Raw genomic sequence first — 16,255 nt, 5'->3', positions numbered from 1 at the left:
ATTCCGAATGGAAATAGTGTAAAAATGAACGTTTGTCATTGGCCAGTTTTGAATTAGATGTCTGTCAGGTTATTTTAAAATTAAAAAGTGCTAAATTGAACAGTACTATTACATTAAAGTATCAAGGAAACATTTGAGGATACTGCAGAGGAGGACCTGGACACCATCCAGAAAGGACTTTAGTAGTGGAAATCATGAACTTCTAAAAGAGGACTCACCACTTGAAAATGGAAAAAGTAGTAACAGCCTGTGGGGTGGGCAGAGGCTGGCTGAGTGTCAACAGCTCAGCAGAAGAACATAGTTATACTGAATGGCTCAATGACCTGTGTGTCAACAAGGCAAGTACAGGACTGTGTACCAGGCACCGTATTTCCAGCAGAGAAGAAAATATTGTTAGCATTGTGCAGACTCTTGCTAAGTCCTCTTTGGGAGTTCTACTCACAGTTCTGGTTACTTTTGTTAAGAAAAATTAGAAGTGGAACAGGCACTAGGAAGATATTCTGAAATGAGAGACACTGTCATTAAAAAAAAAAAAGTGTTTTGTTAGGCTTGCATAGATCTATGAAAGAGAGTAGAGGAAATAGTATGTAAGGTCAGTTTTGTTAGCAGGACTAATAGATTTAAAGTGGACATTAAAAGTCATAAAGGGGAAGTCTAAAACATAACCAGAATGCAGGGGGAGAGATGGTGCAGGGAGCAGTTAATGCATCTACATTCACCTGAGGGTGTAATTTCATGAAGGAGTTTTTGGCAACAGTGGTGGCTGACATATTCCTGTTACTATTACTCATCTTGCTGTGCGTGCTGCGTGCAGACAAAGCAGTTGTAGTTGCAGCACAGATAACACAGTGGAGGCAGCTGTGTGTGGATTTACCCAAGGCTGGCAGATCAGTTCCTTTGCTTCCTTGCACGAGTGCAGGTGTGAAGGAGTGTTACAGGTGCCACGGGGGGGCTGTAGGAGCCTGTGAAAGATCTCTGGGGTCTGAGACAAGGCTCAGCTTTAGCAGCAGCAGTGCTGCTGGAACACCTCCCGTCCCAGCTGTCCTTCCTGGGTCTGACTGTCTGTACACAGCTCTTTGCACAGCTGTGCTTTAAGCCAAACCAAGCATCTGCCCTGACTGAAAAACAACACAGTAAAAAAAGGGAGAATTTTGGGGTCTTTAGAGTAGTTTCAGTTTCTCCTTTGATTTGAGTGTAACCATGCCCAGGCTGTTCTGGGATGATGCAGTAGCCAGAGGGGCTGCTGGCTTGGCCAGTGCTCTGCTGAAGAAATACTGGTGAGGCCACAGCCTGGGATGGAACAAGGCTGTGGGACACATGAATGGGATAAAAAAGTTCTCAGAATGGAAAAAAGAAAAATAGTGATCATCATCTCTATCTGATGAGCTGAGCCAGAAGGTGCTCTACAACATCTCTTCTTTTGAAGGCAAAGCTTTTTTTAACATACTCCCTTTTGTTCCTGTAATTGAAGCGCTTTTTCTGACACATTTGTTCATTCTTGCTGCTTTTCTCCTCATTGTTGAATGATTTAATACCTAAAGTAGTTCTACATTCTTTTCCTCTGTTTTAGTTCACTTCCTCATGATGTTCTGTTCTTTTTCTCTGCAAGGAAGAGGCAAAACACTTGGTCAGGTATTAAAGGAGTCTGTTAAACAGCATCAGTTTTTCTGAGCACTCTTTAGCTAATGCTTTTGATTCAGCTGTTGGCATCTTACGTTTTTCTGTGAAGTGTTACAGGATGTCTGAGTGTAAAAATAAATTTTTGAGGATTTTGATTCCATGCATTTATTCCAGTACTCACTGGAAATTAATCAGTGGACAAAGGTCTCCTTATTTATCCCCTCTCCTGTTCAAGTACTAGAATCTGTGCTTTCAATACCAATCTTCACTGGCCCAAAATCACTTTTTGTGAGCTATAGATTCTCATCTACCTCAAGGTGAACCAGAGAGAAAGCTATATTCATCATCAGTTTCTTCAGTTCTTTATTGCTGAGGGAGCAGAATATTTCATTTCAGCTTTATGAACCAATTTTGATTCTTCTTTCATACCAAGAGTTAAAAAAACTAGTCAAAAAAAGTTATTGGAAAGTTCAATTTTCTGAGATCCTCATAATTATTTACTCCTCAGGGAAATGTATCATCATTTACCTGTGTATGCTTAGTACATACATGCCTAAAAATAATTTTTGTTCCTTCTTTCTTCCATCTGGTAATGAGAATCAGTCACTTCCTTGAAGATTAATTCTGGAATCATAGTTTTGGACCTATATGCTGTTCTAGGAAAGTGAAAAGAGTGTCCAGTGTGTAATATTGCAGGAAAAGCAAATTAGCAGGGAATCTTTGGAAACATACTATCAAGAAAGAAAATATCTAAGAAAGGAATCTGTCATCCTGATTTTTTAAGATTTTCTAAACCTTCTGAGTTTACATCCTTGTAGCAAACTTTCTCACACATTCTGTAAATAACTTACTGTTTTTACATTCCTTCATAGGAACAGAGAAATTTGATAAACTAATTGTTTATCCAGTGTTGTTGGAGAGGTGACACTTTCACCCTCCAATCCACTGTCACCTTTAGCAAACTATAACTGCTAGAGTCAGAAAACATTACCTTTTTTACCTTTACAGTAGCAGTAGCTCACGTCGTGCTTTCTCATGTCCTGTATGGGAGTCTGTGGAGCCAAGACCTTGAACTCCTTAAGAAGTTCTACTTAGTAGTTACTTGAATTTGAGGTCTTGACCCTTTGCTAGGAAATGACCTTGAATGAGCTGGGGAGTAGGAGGGGAAGGTCTGGGGACAGGCTCGTGGAGGCTGCTCTGTGTCAGCAGCTGTAGCTTCTGTCTGGAGCAGCCCCCACACTTCAGTGCCAGCCAGACACGACCTTGGGGTGCTGGCTGTGACCTCCTGTGCCATGTGGCCCCTGGGAAGCCACCCAGCAGCTCCTCTTGGACCTTTGTCCAAAAGGCCCGGACAAAGTGCGTTACCTCGTTCTGTACCTGCTGCATCTGCAATATTCAGAGCAATTCTTTCAACACCATGAAACCTCTTCCTACAATATTTATTGAGAACAGATTTTGCTTGTCTGTGTGCTAAATAATTATTTGCAAATGCTTGTTTTTGAAGAGGGCGATAGTTTGTTTTCTTAAAAAAAAAGAAAACAAACCATAGAAGTACCATTTTTGATAGCAGCAAGTACATGTTCTGATAAAATTTATTAAGAACATCCCTTCAGAAGTACCCTCCAGCTTAAACCCTTTCGTGACTCTATGAATAAAATAGGAGAATTGACAAGGGTAAGGTCAATGTTAATAGGTAATTGTGGAATTCAGAGAATGAAGTATTTGTAATCATAAAAATACTTTCTGAATCCTTTGTGTATGAAGAATGTTGTAGATGCCTGGTGCTGAAATATTCATTTCATGGTAAGAGAATAGCAAATTTAGTAACCATCTTATCTCAGTGTTCTTCCTGTTCCATCCCCTCAATATCCCAGCCAGTCACTGTAAAAGAAGAGTTGTTTACAAACTTCAGATACATTAAAGATATTTTTACATACCAGCATTTCTTTATAATGTATGTATGCCTAAGAGATTTGGTAGATATATAGAGTGACTGATAAAACGATTGTGATTTTTTTTGCTTGATAAGAAGAAAAATCAGACTACAAACGTACCATTTTATTGGTAGAGGTGGCTCATAATTTAAGGATAGTTTATCCCCCTTTTAGTTTGGAGATATGAAAGCCAGGACAGCAAAAGAAATCTCTTTTGGCCTGTATTTTGGTTTTATACTGACAAAACCATGGAAATACACTTCTGAACTACTTCAGAAAATCTCTAAAATTGAGAGTAAGTATTTTTTCTGCATTTGAATTTTTGCTGCATAAATTCCAAGCATGCCCTAAGGTTTTCTTGGGGAGTATTTCCCTTTCACAAGCACTGGAGTGCTGCTCCTTCTCTGGTTTTCTTGTGGATGGAAAGCAATAGTTAAGATTTAGTGTTAGATATTCTTTTTTTTTCCACTTGGATTAATATAAGAAAGTATCTGTGAATATATATTCATATTGGGGTGAGATCCAGTGAACTTCTGTCTTGTGCTTTGTTCTTTGTAGGTTTCACCCAAAAGCTGAGTTTAAACATAGACTTGATTTCAAAGATGTGAGCTGTTGAAAAGTAGAAATAGATAGAATGTGATAGAAATATTGCTGCCTGGGAACTCAGTTTTGTGGCTTGTACTGGGATATCTAATTTTCCAAAGTATCAGATCTTCAGCCCAAATGTTCTTCTGTGCCATAGTCATCATAATGCATTATTTTAAATTTCCCTTTGAGAATAAAGCAAAAAGTGTCAACCCAGCATTGCCAGGGATGGCTTTCTAAATGTGGATGCCCTCTAATGTGAAGTGCTATTTCAGAGAAAGGTTCAATCACTATTTTAAGCTGCAGTGCCATGTGTAAATGAGCTGATACAGTGAGTAATTGGAGGTTTAATTAATTTTGGGAATACTTAATTTTTGAAAGAGGTTCAATAGAAGTCAAAGGGAAAGTTAAAGAACAAATATATGTTATAAATTTAGTGGATGAGTAAAGAGGGAAAAAGATCTGTCTCTTTAAATGTAGTAGCAAATTGTTTTCTTCCCAGTAATTGTCATCAATTTGAATGCAATTGTTTTGAAAGTATTAGTCACCTTAGTGGCTAATAAAGCAGTGTTTGCTGCTTAGATGTACATCCTTTATATAAAAAAGAAAAAAAAAAAAGGATATAAATGACTTTTTTCATGTGTGTTGGTATGGTATCTTATTGCAACAAACTAACAAAACACTTTTTAGAAAATGCTGATCTTGATCTGAACACTTGATCTAAAATGTTGAATTAAGGTGACTTTAAGACCTGTGTTGCATGTTTCACATTCTTAACTAATAAATCTTGTTAAATAAGGAAAAGGAATGACAGGCGTTTTGCTTCTAAATGGAAGATCCTTTTTAAAGGAGGACATATTGCTCATTATTTGGGGTTTTTTCTGTCAAAATCTTCAACTTGTGTTTCTTACTTTTTTTTTTTTTAACTTAATGAAAAAAGAATTTAAGAGCCAAAACACCTTGTTTTATATTAAGTTCCTTAAAAAATTGGGACTCACTTGGAAGAGATGTTGAGCAAGTTCATGATGGTCTGATATGATCCAAAATCTCAAATTTTGATGCTCTGAAGCAAAGGGGTTCAGGAAGTGTGTTTGCAGGAATTCCATTCCCACAGGTCAGCTCATTTCATTGAGGACATGGGAAGGCAACAGGCTGTGGTATATTCCAGCCACAACCAGTTCTCCTTCTTGCAGACCACCAGGGATTGAAGGAAAGGAGACAAGAAGCAGAACAGATAAACTGACAAGATTGTAGTATAAAAAGATTTTTTTGCAATATATCAGTTTATGATCGTTGTCCTTGAAGTCCCAATGACACACAAAGTAAAATAATTTAAAGTGAAAGAGATTATAAAAAAGGCTTTGATGTTATCAAAGTTTTAGGGTTTTATTCTTATTCAGGTGTTGTACTCCTGAAGGAGAGAGTAATTAATAATTGATTTTCTTCAAGTTTGTGTCTAGCTGATGGAAAATGAGCTGCTCTGTGCTAGACAGTACAGTTACCATCAGAAAATAGTTTCAGTAGGGTTAAGATTACGTCAGGCCTGCTCTGCTAATTTGAAATTTTGGACTAATGAAAAGACATGAGACAGCCTCTTTAACATTTCAATCCACATTTCCTGGCCTATATGTACTCACTAACCTCAGTAATGTAACATTTGGATTTCCATCTGCATACGACAGCAGAACCCATCGTGCATCCCAGCTTCAGTTTAAGTTCATACATTTTGGATTTTGGCATATGTTGTAGGTGGGACTCGAAGTGTTCCAGGTGTTGGAGTGTGCTGCTACCAACCTTGATAAAATATCAGTGAAGGAATCATCTGTCCTTATGGCTTGCTTGCATGTTTTAAGGATTCTCACTTGAGCTGGTGTAGTGTCTGGTGTGCAAGCTGACTGCAGGGAAAGATTTTGCAAGCTCAGGTTACGTCTGTTAAAGGTAGCACAGAGAGAAATTAAATATACAGCACATGACATGATTACAGTTTGTATGACTTAGAAAATGAAGTCTTATACAACTTAACTCGGATACTCTTAATAAATAAGCACTCTTATCTATCTCTGACAGCTTTGATAATCTGTCTGGGGTTACAGTTGTTCCTTCCCCAGTCTGTGTCACCTCTGTACTTTAGATCTGTAAATTTCGAGCTGCAGGGTTGGCAAAATGAGCTTTAGAAATTGTCATTTAGCAAGGATGTGATACACATTTCCCATCTGCAGCTCCTCATCTCAGCTGAGAGATGAATTGTTGTGGTTCCTTTCCTCGCTGGGTGGTTTCAGTGCAGAGACTCAGGGTGGGCTGAAAGACTTTTGTTACTCAGCTTCTAAATAAGGTTTGAAGCTCTTGTGCTGGGAAACAGGGATTCTTGTTTTCTAGCTCAGGTTATACAGCATCACCGTGGGCTGTTACAGCTTAATTTGTAAACTTGCTGTGTGCCATTGCAGCTGGAGAGGACTAACTGCAACCATAATTTATTTAAAAGTTCCTTTGTGTTACTTTGCACATGAAGTGATGGTGTCTGCTTAATTGTTCAGGGCATGTCTCATGAGTGGTTTAAAATTTCCTAAAATTGGACTATACAAGCTTTTGTTGTGATGCTATTGTCATGAGATGCATTCATCTAATGTAGTGTCTTAACACTATTTTGAGGCTGTGTGTAGCTTGAGTATCAATAAAGGTTCAATAGAGAGAGTGTTTTTAAAAAGTTGGAAGTCTGAGGTTTATAAATAGTTGAGTCTTTCTTCAGGTTATGTTTTAAAGTATTTTTATTTCTGTATGAAATTGCTGTATTGTTTCAATAGAATGAGTTAATTGTGGGTGTCACTTCAGTTCATAGAGTCATAAAATGGTTTGGTTTGGAAGGGACTTTAAAGATCATTTGATTCCAACCCCAATTCTTATATTCTGTGCTTTACAGCACATTTCATTTACTTAAGAGTCTTTGACATTCCTAAATCCAAGTAGAGAAGCCTCTGTCATAATCATAGTGAAGTTTCAATATGGCCATAAATTTTGAGATGTAGGGGTGTCTCTGTACCTTTTCTGTTACAGAACTGAATAAAATGCTCTAAATTTTTCATCCCAGATTTAATATGCAGGAAGGAAATTGCTCAAGTCATGATTTCAAAATGTTAATAGACAATGGAAAGAGAAATCAGGGCATCGTTGTACAAGATAAAGGTGAGTTACACACAGATCTGATCCTCTCAGAACTGCAGTTTATAGGCTCCTTTTTGATTTATGATTCCTCCAACTCTCTTTGCCTGCTCAAAGCACATACACATACTGTGGTGGCTGGAAAAGCTCTCCTGCCCAGGCTTGGCAAAACTAGGAGATCTAAAAGTAGCTCAGTCAACAGCCAGAAATATTGATATTCATAGAGCTTGGGTGAATTTACAGAATTTGGGGATCTGCCTGCAAGTAAGGATATGGTCTTGTGAGGTGTCTGCCCTCCAGTGGTCTACTCTTTTTATATCAGAATATGTTAAAAGCATTATTTCATGTATCCAGAAAGGCTTGGCAGGGGAAGGCGGGGAGGAAACAATGGCAGTGAAAAGTGTGTTTGGTTTCTAGTGATTTATGACAATTAGGAGTGAAGGGAGGTGTTGTCAATGTTATTCCAAAGCTGCAGTTTAGGTTTTGAAATATTTTTAGATTACTGTAATCTAAATGTATTTATAGTGTTTTAAAGCAATTTTACTTTGAATGCTGAAAGAGGAAGCAGGAACTTGGAATAAGAGGGTGACACTGATCTGTATAAAGTGGAATTTTTTCATAGCAGATCACTTTTTGAAATGTGGAGGGAGGATTCTTAGTCAATAGCTGTATCCTTCCAATGCCAAATGAAGTCGGTTGAACCTTTTTCATTTAATGATGAAAGTGGATTTCTATGTATTAGAGGCTTACTATCATATTTTTTAAAATATCTGTGGTCATTTTTAGTAAAAGACCAAGTACTGGATAATAGTGGGGTGTGGATTCAGAAGAGAAAATAGCCATCAGTTTGGGGGATTTCATTGTGTGTTTGGAGCAAGGAAAGAACGAAAACAAACATGCATTTTCTTGAGTAACTTGTTCTGTCTGAGTACATCATGTATCCATGGTTGTGCTAATAAATATCTTTCTTACTTGTGAATATTTAGACTGGGACTTGTTGACTAATTTTGGTATTCATGTTCTCAGTCAGAAATAATTCTATTTCAATAAATCTTTACAAGTATGCTATATGTTGAAAGAGTACAAAACCTGGATTTTAGCTATGTGAGTACGGTTTTGGCAGTGTGATGAATAACACACTTCAGATCATCTGGTGTGTAAAGGAATACCAAAAGCCAGTTATTAAGGTTTGTAAGTGCCCTCAGAGGGACATTTCTGCTTCCTCAGGGTGCCTTTTATTTTGAGAATGGTGTTGCTTTGCAATCCCATTGCTCAGAAATGTGTCAACTGACTTCCAGTTCATTGTTTGAATGGAAGAATTTTTCTTTCAAGTTATATTAAAGCATTTATTTCACTCAGCAGGTGAATGTTCACTCAATAGACAAACTTCTGAACAAAGGCTCTTTCCATCTTCAATTCTTCCCTCACATCTTTTTGAGAAGACTTCAGAATGGATTTCTTTAGAACTCACATGTCTGTCATTAAATAAGTAGCAGTAAAAAAGGATTGATATGCCACAGCTAGTGCACTCTTGAAACAATCCTATTCTGTTTTCATAACATATTAATATTTCATGTTTGAAAGCTTGATATACACTCTTTACTGATTGTATTGGTTGTTATTAACGTTGAACAGAATATTCCATACTAAAGTTAAGGCACCAAAAACTTAAATCGTCTCCTAAAAGGTGTTTCCAAAAATACATATTTGTGGCCAGTGGTTTTTAAAAGGTTGTCATTGTTCTAAGTGATGTTTTGGCAAATGTAAATTCAATTTTGAAAAATAACTACTCTCTTTTATTTGAGTGCAATAGTGACATTTGTTTGAACTAATTTCAGTCTTTTCATTTCATCTGTAACTTCCAGCCTTCTCTAAGTGTCATAGATGAGAGAAAATCATGAGTTTTTGTGGAATTTCAAAGTATTATAATGGAGGTTGTTTGTATCTAGTGATGCCAAACTGGAAATAAGCCTATTTTGTGTAAAACAGACAAACTGAAACAGCTCACAATTCTGTTAGTCTTGTCATTGTTCATTATCCTTTCATATTAGGATGGAAAGAAGGAATGTCTTTCTCACCTCTATTTCCCCCCAATTTGGATTTTGCATATAAATAAGGTCCACTTAAAATTTAATAATGATGATATCAGTTCCATATTACATAATGTTTCTAAGAGTATAGCCTTTCTAAAGGGGCAGGTTTAGAGAATATGTCTTTAATATAGGAAAATACAGAACTCAGTGATATTCTTTACACCTGTCTATAGTCAGAACCATTAATTTTACATTTAATGGGCAGCCAGGACAAGAGGTATATTCTGTGTAAATACTACACTTGAATGCACGAATCAAAGCTTTGTTGGGAAGGGCATTGTGGCACAGTGAGGAGGAGGAGGATGGTTGTTCATGGCTGGTTTCTCTGTTGCAGGGGTCCGTTCAGCGTCGTGCGGCGATGCATCAACCGGGAGACGGGGCAGCAGTTCGCTGTGAAGATCGTCGATGTAGCAAAATTCACTTCAAGTCCTGGATTAAGCACAGAAGGTAAGAATTAATAATTAAGCAAACTCCCAGCAGACAGGTTTTTTTGATTTGTCAGCCTGTGTTTGCTCTCTTTATGATACTTTGTTTTGTGCTTTCTAGAAGTTTTAAAGCAAGGCTGTATATCTCAAAATTAGCTTAGTGCTTGCATTTCTAATCTTTAGTAGTTCCTAATACATATTTTCAGTGATGATCATAAATATTAGAAAGATAGTTCTAAGCAATTTCTGTTTGGATTTTTTTGTCTTAAGAATGTGAATTTTGTAAAGAAAAGAGTAGTTCTGAGTTAAAAAAGCATACAAGGAATGAAAGTAAGAGCACATGGGTTTTGTTTTCGCTAGTCTAGAGTTAGCAAGTCATTTGCTATAAATGGGTGAAGACATGCTATTAAAGTGCAAAATTATATAAAACTATTTTTTCATGTAGTCAGAATTACAGGCAGTGCTGCAGACCTGCTACAGTGCAAATAATTTGCTATAAATGGGGGAAGACTTGCTATGAAAGTGCAAAATTACCCGAAAATATTTTTTTCATGTAGTCAGGATTACAGGAACTGCTGCAGTGTAAACACAAGGCTGTAACTCTCGAATGTTTCCTATTTTAGGGTAAAACAATTATAAAACAAGTTTTACAAGTTGAATACACAACTTGTGTGTGCATAAAGTTCTTCTTTAACCCTGCATGGAGAAGAGCATTGCCAACTCAGTGACACTTGCTCTGTTCTTTGTGTCCTGTATATTTTTTCTAGAAATCATATTCTTTTGTACAGTAACGTTTTTGGGGAGTTCCACTGATGCCACTGAAATCGTTGTGAACCCAACTTCAGCAAAAAGGGTCAATGACTTCTGTTGGTATTCACAACAAACAGTATCTTGAGCCCTAATGGCTGGTTTGATTTACAAGGTAAATCACAGATCTTGCCAGATATTTTCATTTAATAATATCCTTGCTGTTTCTTTTTTTGAGCCCTACAACAAAATATAAACCACATTTTCCACAATATTCAGCTTCTGATTAGCTCCATCATGGTTTTGGAAAGTTACACCAAACCATTGCATTCTGAGCTACTGAATGTTTATTAAAATTATTTGATACCTTTTAAATAAGTTGTGTCCATATTCTTTTTTGTCTAAATCTCATTTGAACTGCTAATGATAGGACACATTTCTGCCTTTGGTGGAATATTGCCTTTCTGGATCCATGACAGTAAAATTCAATATTTTGGGGCCATGAAGAATTTCTGAAAGGGAAAAGTCATAGGCAAAAGAGAAGGGACTCATCGGGAGGAAAAGAAAAGCCGACAGTAATAATAGATTAACTGAAAAAAGGATAAATGTGGATGGTTTGCAATTTCTACCTGGGTCTAAAGAATAGGCTTGGGAGTGTATTAAGAAGTCTGGAGTTTTTCCAATTCCACTTTTGTTGTACTGTTGTAATTTTAATTCAAGGTAGCAGATCATTGAGGTACAATCAAGCATTTTCTGGATTTAGTGGTGCTTTGTTGTGTGGTTTTGGATTGTTGTTTGGGTTTCTTTGTTTTGGGGTTGGTTTTCTTAAAGGTTTTGAATTGTTATGCCTTAGATTTGTTATATTAAGACAAAGACACATAGATGTATAAGTGAGTGTGGAACAAGTTCCTACTTCAACGTAAGAATGTGAATTTTTCACAAACCCTTTCCATCTTCTGTACTCTTTGTTTTTCCTCTGTTTTTCATTTGGCTTGTTTTTTAGTTGGGTGGTCTTTTGCACCTCTATCTAGGTTCTAGGACGGGTTTAAAGGTTTTGTTTGTTTGTTTATTTCTGACCTGGCATTCTTTAAGCATGTTGGTGGGCAACCACCATGGTGGTATTAGTATAAAGTAAATATACCTGTGAGGAAGCTGTGTTTGTAAACTGTGTTAAGGTGTGAGCTGTAATGAAGTGATAAGATTAACCCTTGGAGATACTCTTTTGAATGTTGACCTCTGCAAGTTCAATTTGCTCTTGAAGATTATTTTTGCATAACTCTCCACCTACAGTCTTTCTTTGAGGCACAGGAGTGGGAGAACAGGACATTCTGCATGTGAGGGAGCTGATGAAAATTCCTTCCATTAATTCACGTATATCTAGAGTGCTTAGAGCTAAAGGTCCTAATATGCTTCCACACATTCAGATAAAATCTCAAAAGGCTTTGTTCTTGAGTGCTTTTACGTAAATACCCCTATAGGATGATGTGTTGATGGGTAAGAACTTCATTTTTATTTGTCAGCAGTGTACTCTTGTGGCAAAGGCAGCCAACTGCAGAGCAGAGCATTGCAGAGGTGCAGCCAGCAAGGCAAAGCAAGTGATTGTTCCCTCTGTTCATCCCCTGTGGGGCCACTCCTGGAGCACTGTGTGCAGTGTGGCTTCTCCAGTACAAGAAAAGCAATGATGTGCTGGCAGGAGCCCAGCAGAGATGGGCTGAGTTGGTCAAGCCTTAATAAGAGAAGCTGAGATGAGATTTGGTGCTGTCTTCAATTACTTCATAAAAGGATATAGAACAGATGGAGCCAAACTCTTGATTTGGGCACACAGTGAAATGACAAAAGGCCATGTGGATAAATTGCAACATGAAGAAATGCTAATTAGAGACAAGAAAAGAAAAATCTGCACCTGACTGCACAGAGTATTCGTGGAGAACATCCTCAGAGATGCTCAGAAGTGGGTTGCATGAGACCTCCGAACTGACAGGTCTATTTTGACCTGCTTGGAGCAAGAGTTTGTAATAAATTACCTCCAGAGGGTCCTTCCAACCTAGATGATCCTGTGGTGTTGGTAGGAATGTGTAATCTGGGCCAATATAGTTGCAATACAACATAGGGAGAAAATTTAGGCATAGTATTACTGTGCTAGAAAGGGATGATTTAAAACTAATTTTGATACAATTTTAAAAACAAGTTCTGATTTCTTTAATCTGTGAGACAGCTGAGCTCTGACTATGTTTTAAAGGGACTGTTTTCTGAACAATTAATTTAGAAGAATACATACTGTTGTCTTACAATAATGGTATCTCCTTACCAGAGTAACATAAACAAGCTGAAACGCTTCTCTAGGCTGATGTGTTAGCAGTTGGTATTATTTTGAGCATATGTGGCATATGATGGAGAAGCCAGTAGCTCATAAGACAAACTTTTATCAGGTATGGTATTCCTTCCATAAGGCTGCTCAATACTCACAGCATATGTAAACACAGACATCTCAAGTGATTTTTGTGTCTCGCTGCATCTCTGCAGTGGTTTGATAATAGCAAGGAAAATTAATGCAATGTAACGATGCCTGACAGCTAGCAAATCTAATCTAGGCTAAATTCTATTGGATTTATGTATTAGTATTCATGGTCTTGCATATTGTGTATCATCAATCTCTGTAGTGTTGTAATTCAGCCATATTAATGAAGTATATTGACACCTTGTCACTGCTCAAGTGGCCGCGTGATCTGCTGGATTAATGTTGGATATTTTGCATGTTGACAGATTCTACTACACAGAATCATAGCACAGAGATACAAAAAAACAAAAATAAGAAAATGTGAAGGTTGACTATTTTTAGATGTAAGAGTCTCTTTTTTGCTGTTCAGTTGAGAGAATCCATGTGGAAGAGTATTTGAGGCTCTCAGAAGCCAGTAGTAGTAAACTCACTGAGGTCTAAAAAAATATATCAGTATAAATAAACTTATTTTTCAGTTCAGTTCTTGGTTGCTATACTCAGAACTTCTGGTGTAGAAAACTGAGAGGAGCATGTTCCTTATTTCTGAGTTTGTTACAGCTCACATCTTAGTTTGACTGTCCATTTCCTCTGCTGCTCTCTTTACATCCCGTGCATTTTCTCTCATGTTTTTTCTGTGCACAGCCTGCATGTCTGATTTTTAGTTACCTGCTCTAGCACCAAATATCTCTGAAGTGCAGCCACCATTTCTCAGGAACAGAATGGTGATCAGTCCTTACTACTTAGAAGCCAATACACATTCTATATCTGCCTTTTCTTAAATCTAGATTGCTTTCTTGTAACATGCTGAGCATTTTTTAAAGCAATTTAAAGGGCAGTGTTTTGTGCTTACAGTGCATTGAAGTTGTTTTCCAGAATTTAATTCAACATATATTAGATTCTCTTACCTGTAGTTCATTTCTATGGAAATGTCCTCACAAAGAAAGTGGTTACCAGTTCTTCTCCAGCCTTCTAATAGTCTACACCTTATTTATTAGGTTGATGTGTGTAGTTGATATACAGGTTTGTATGTGTTCAAGCCACTGGGAAGCTGAATGAATAAGCTGATAAGGAAGGATTGAGGTTTCCTTCAGAACTCAGACTGGTTCTTCTGGAAGCAGACTGTGAATACAGTCTGCAAAATGCTTTTATCTGTGACAAAGAACAAAATTATAGCAGTGTTTTAAATACAGTTCTTGGACTGCTTCTAGTGCAGAGAGGAGCAAGATGATTGAATTGAAAGTGGCCTTGCTAGGGATCATCTACTTTAGGAGAAGAATTACAAAATTATTTAATGGGGAATTGGAATGACAACTGGGAGGGTTTTGTTGTGTTTTAGTTCTTGTGGGTTTTTTTTTCCCACAAAGGGGCCTACAGATTTTATCCCTGATTAACTTTCAGATTGTGAGATATTTTTCTTAAAGTTGAGACCTTACTCTTGTCCTGCTTATTTTATTAAATAGCTTACCCTTGTTAGTTTTATTTTTATTTATTTAATTTATTTAGACTTTCATTTTCATAGACAATAATTTTGTCAGAGCAGTGTTTTTAAAAGGCTTTATTTAATTCAGAGTGAAGTTACATGACAGTATCTTTAACTTTTGGTACTGGAAGGCTGTAGTGAATCATAAGTTATTTATCACAAAAGTATCTGTAAGATTCTGCACTTCCCTCCCTGTGTGTTTTCAAGAGTTTCAGAAAAAAATGTACTGTCAGCATTAAGCTCATCTCTTTTGAGTAAAAAATACTACAAATCTGTATGTCATCACATTTCATGATACTGTACCATATATAGACTGGATTTCAGGAAAGAACAAGTGACTCATTGCCTTTGATTTGGAAATACCAGCTAATCTGGAATTTCTGGTTATTGTCAGTTCTGTGTTGTACTCTATTTCACAGATCAAGGGCAGTGCCTTCCTTCTGTGTGACATTATTGGGCCCACACCTGAACTATTGTGCCCAGTTTGGGGCTTCATAATTTGATCTGGAAAGGTCCCTGCAAAGGATAATCAGGACCCTGCAGGACATGATGGGCAAAGAGAGGTTGAAGAAGGGTTTGGGTTTGTTTGGTCTGGTCAAGAGGAGGCTGAGAGGGTGTTATAATGTGGTCTTCAACTACTTGAACAACTACAAAAATGTCAGAGCTGAGCTGTCCTTGAGTGGAAGCTGCTGGAACACAGGGAAATGGCCAGGAATTGTTGCCTGCAAGGCTCAGGTTCAGGTTGGACTTGGTTTTCAAGAGTTGCTCAGTGAAATCACAGCAATCCTGACCCAGCGTGTGCAGTAATCTCATGCTCAGTGGGGGTTGGACCCAATGTCCATCAGAGGTCATTTCCCACCAGCTTTTCTGTGATTTAATGAAAGCAGGAGGATGGCACCATTACAGGTTTTATTTCATTGAAGGCAGAAATATGAGGATATTTCAGAGAGTGCCAAGCTCTGTACCAGCATGACTTTGCTTTTGATTTACCATTTTAACCCCATGAGAAGCCATAATCCAAGTATTTAGTGGCTGAAGTGTTGCAGTATAGCTGTTACACAGGAGTTTTCTTGAAGATTCATCTAGTGTGTGTGTCTCAGTGATGAAGATTTTGAGGCATCTTTTTATAAAACACAAAAATCATACAGTATTAGTGACCTCTGTTCATAAGGAAATGCATGAATGTGGAGTTTTGAAAATAAACGCTCTAAAATCTTGCTGATTTAAAACTAGTCTGTCATGGAGTTTATGTTGTTGGTACTTAAAATATGACTATGGTTTCTGTAAGTGCTGTACAAACAATAAAGCAGTTTGGGGTAAAGAGTTAGGAAGAATTTGAATGTACCTGTGGTAATATAAAATCAAAAATAAAAAAATATGCTTTTTAGGAATTTTTTTTTTTTTTAAGAATGTCTTGGTCATGATGGAAGGGACCTATAGTAATTTATGCCTCTTAGGAGTACCTGAAGATTGATACTTGAAGTCACTTTTGATGTTTGTAATTTCAAGAGTCTGCCTTTCTGTGGAATGCATTGTTCCTATCTCAGTTCTCTTCCTTCCACAAAGGGGTAGAACTGGTCCTGTTTTGATACAGGGAATGTTACCTGAGCCTTTCTGAGGAGTTTTCTTCTTTTAACTTAATGAAGGATTTGAGGCTTCTTCTTTGTTTTTCTGGAGAAGCTGTGAGCTGATTTGGTTAAAAATATAGTTCTTTCTAT

At 37.3% G+C, this 16,255-nt stretch overlaps 1 protein-coding gene across 10 annotated transcripts in view; it reads left to right on the top strand.

The window, feature by feature from the left end:
- The window catches only part of CASK (calcium/calmodulin dependent serine protein kinase), a 185,411-nt gene that overhangs the window by 37,464 nt on the left and 131,692 nt on the right, over positions 1-16,255 (top strand). For all 10 annotated transcript variants that reach the window (XM_077781673.1, XM_077781677.1, XM_031507871.2 and 7 more), the window contains exon 2: positions 9,723-9,835. In XM_077781673.1, coding sequence (XP_077637799.1) covers positions 9,723-9,835 — 113 coding nt within the window. The remainder of the gene's footprint in view (positions 1-9,722; positions 9,836-16,255) is intronic.

Source organism: Lonchura striata, chromosome 2 (genome assembly GCF_046129695.1).
Source record: "Lonchura striata isolate bLonStr1 chromosome 2, bLonStr1.mat, whole genome shotgun sequence".
NCBI classification, from domain to species: Eukaryota; Metazoa; Chordata; class Aves; order Passeriformes; family Estrildidae; genus Lonchura; species Lonchura striata.
This window is presented reverse-complemented; position numbering and strand designations above follow the sequence as displayed.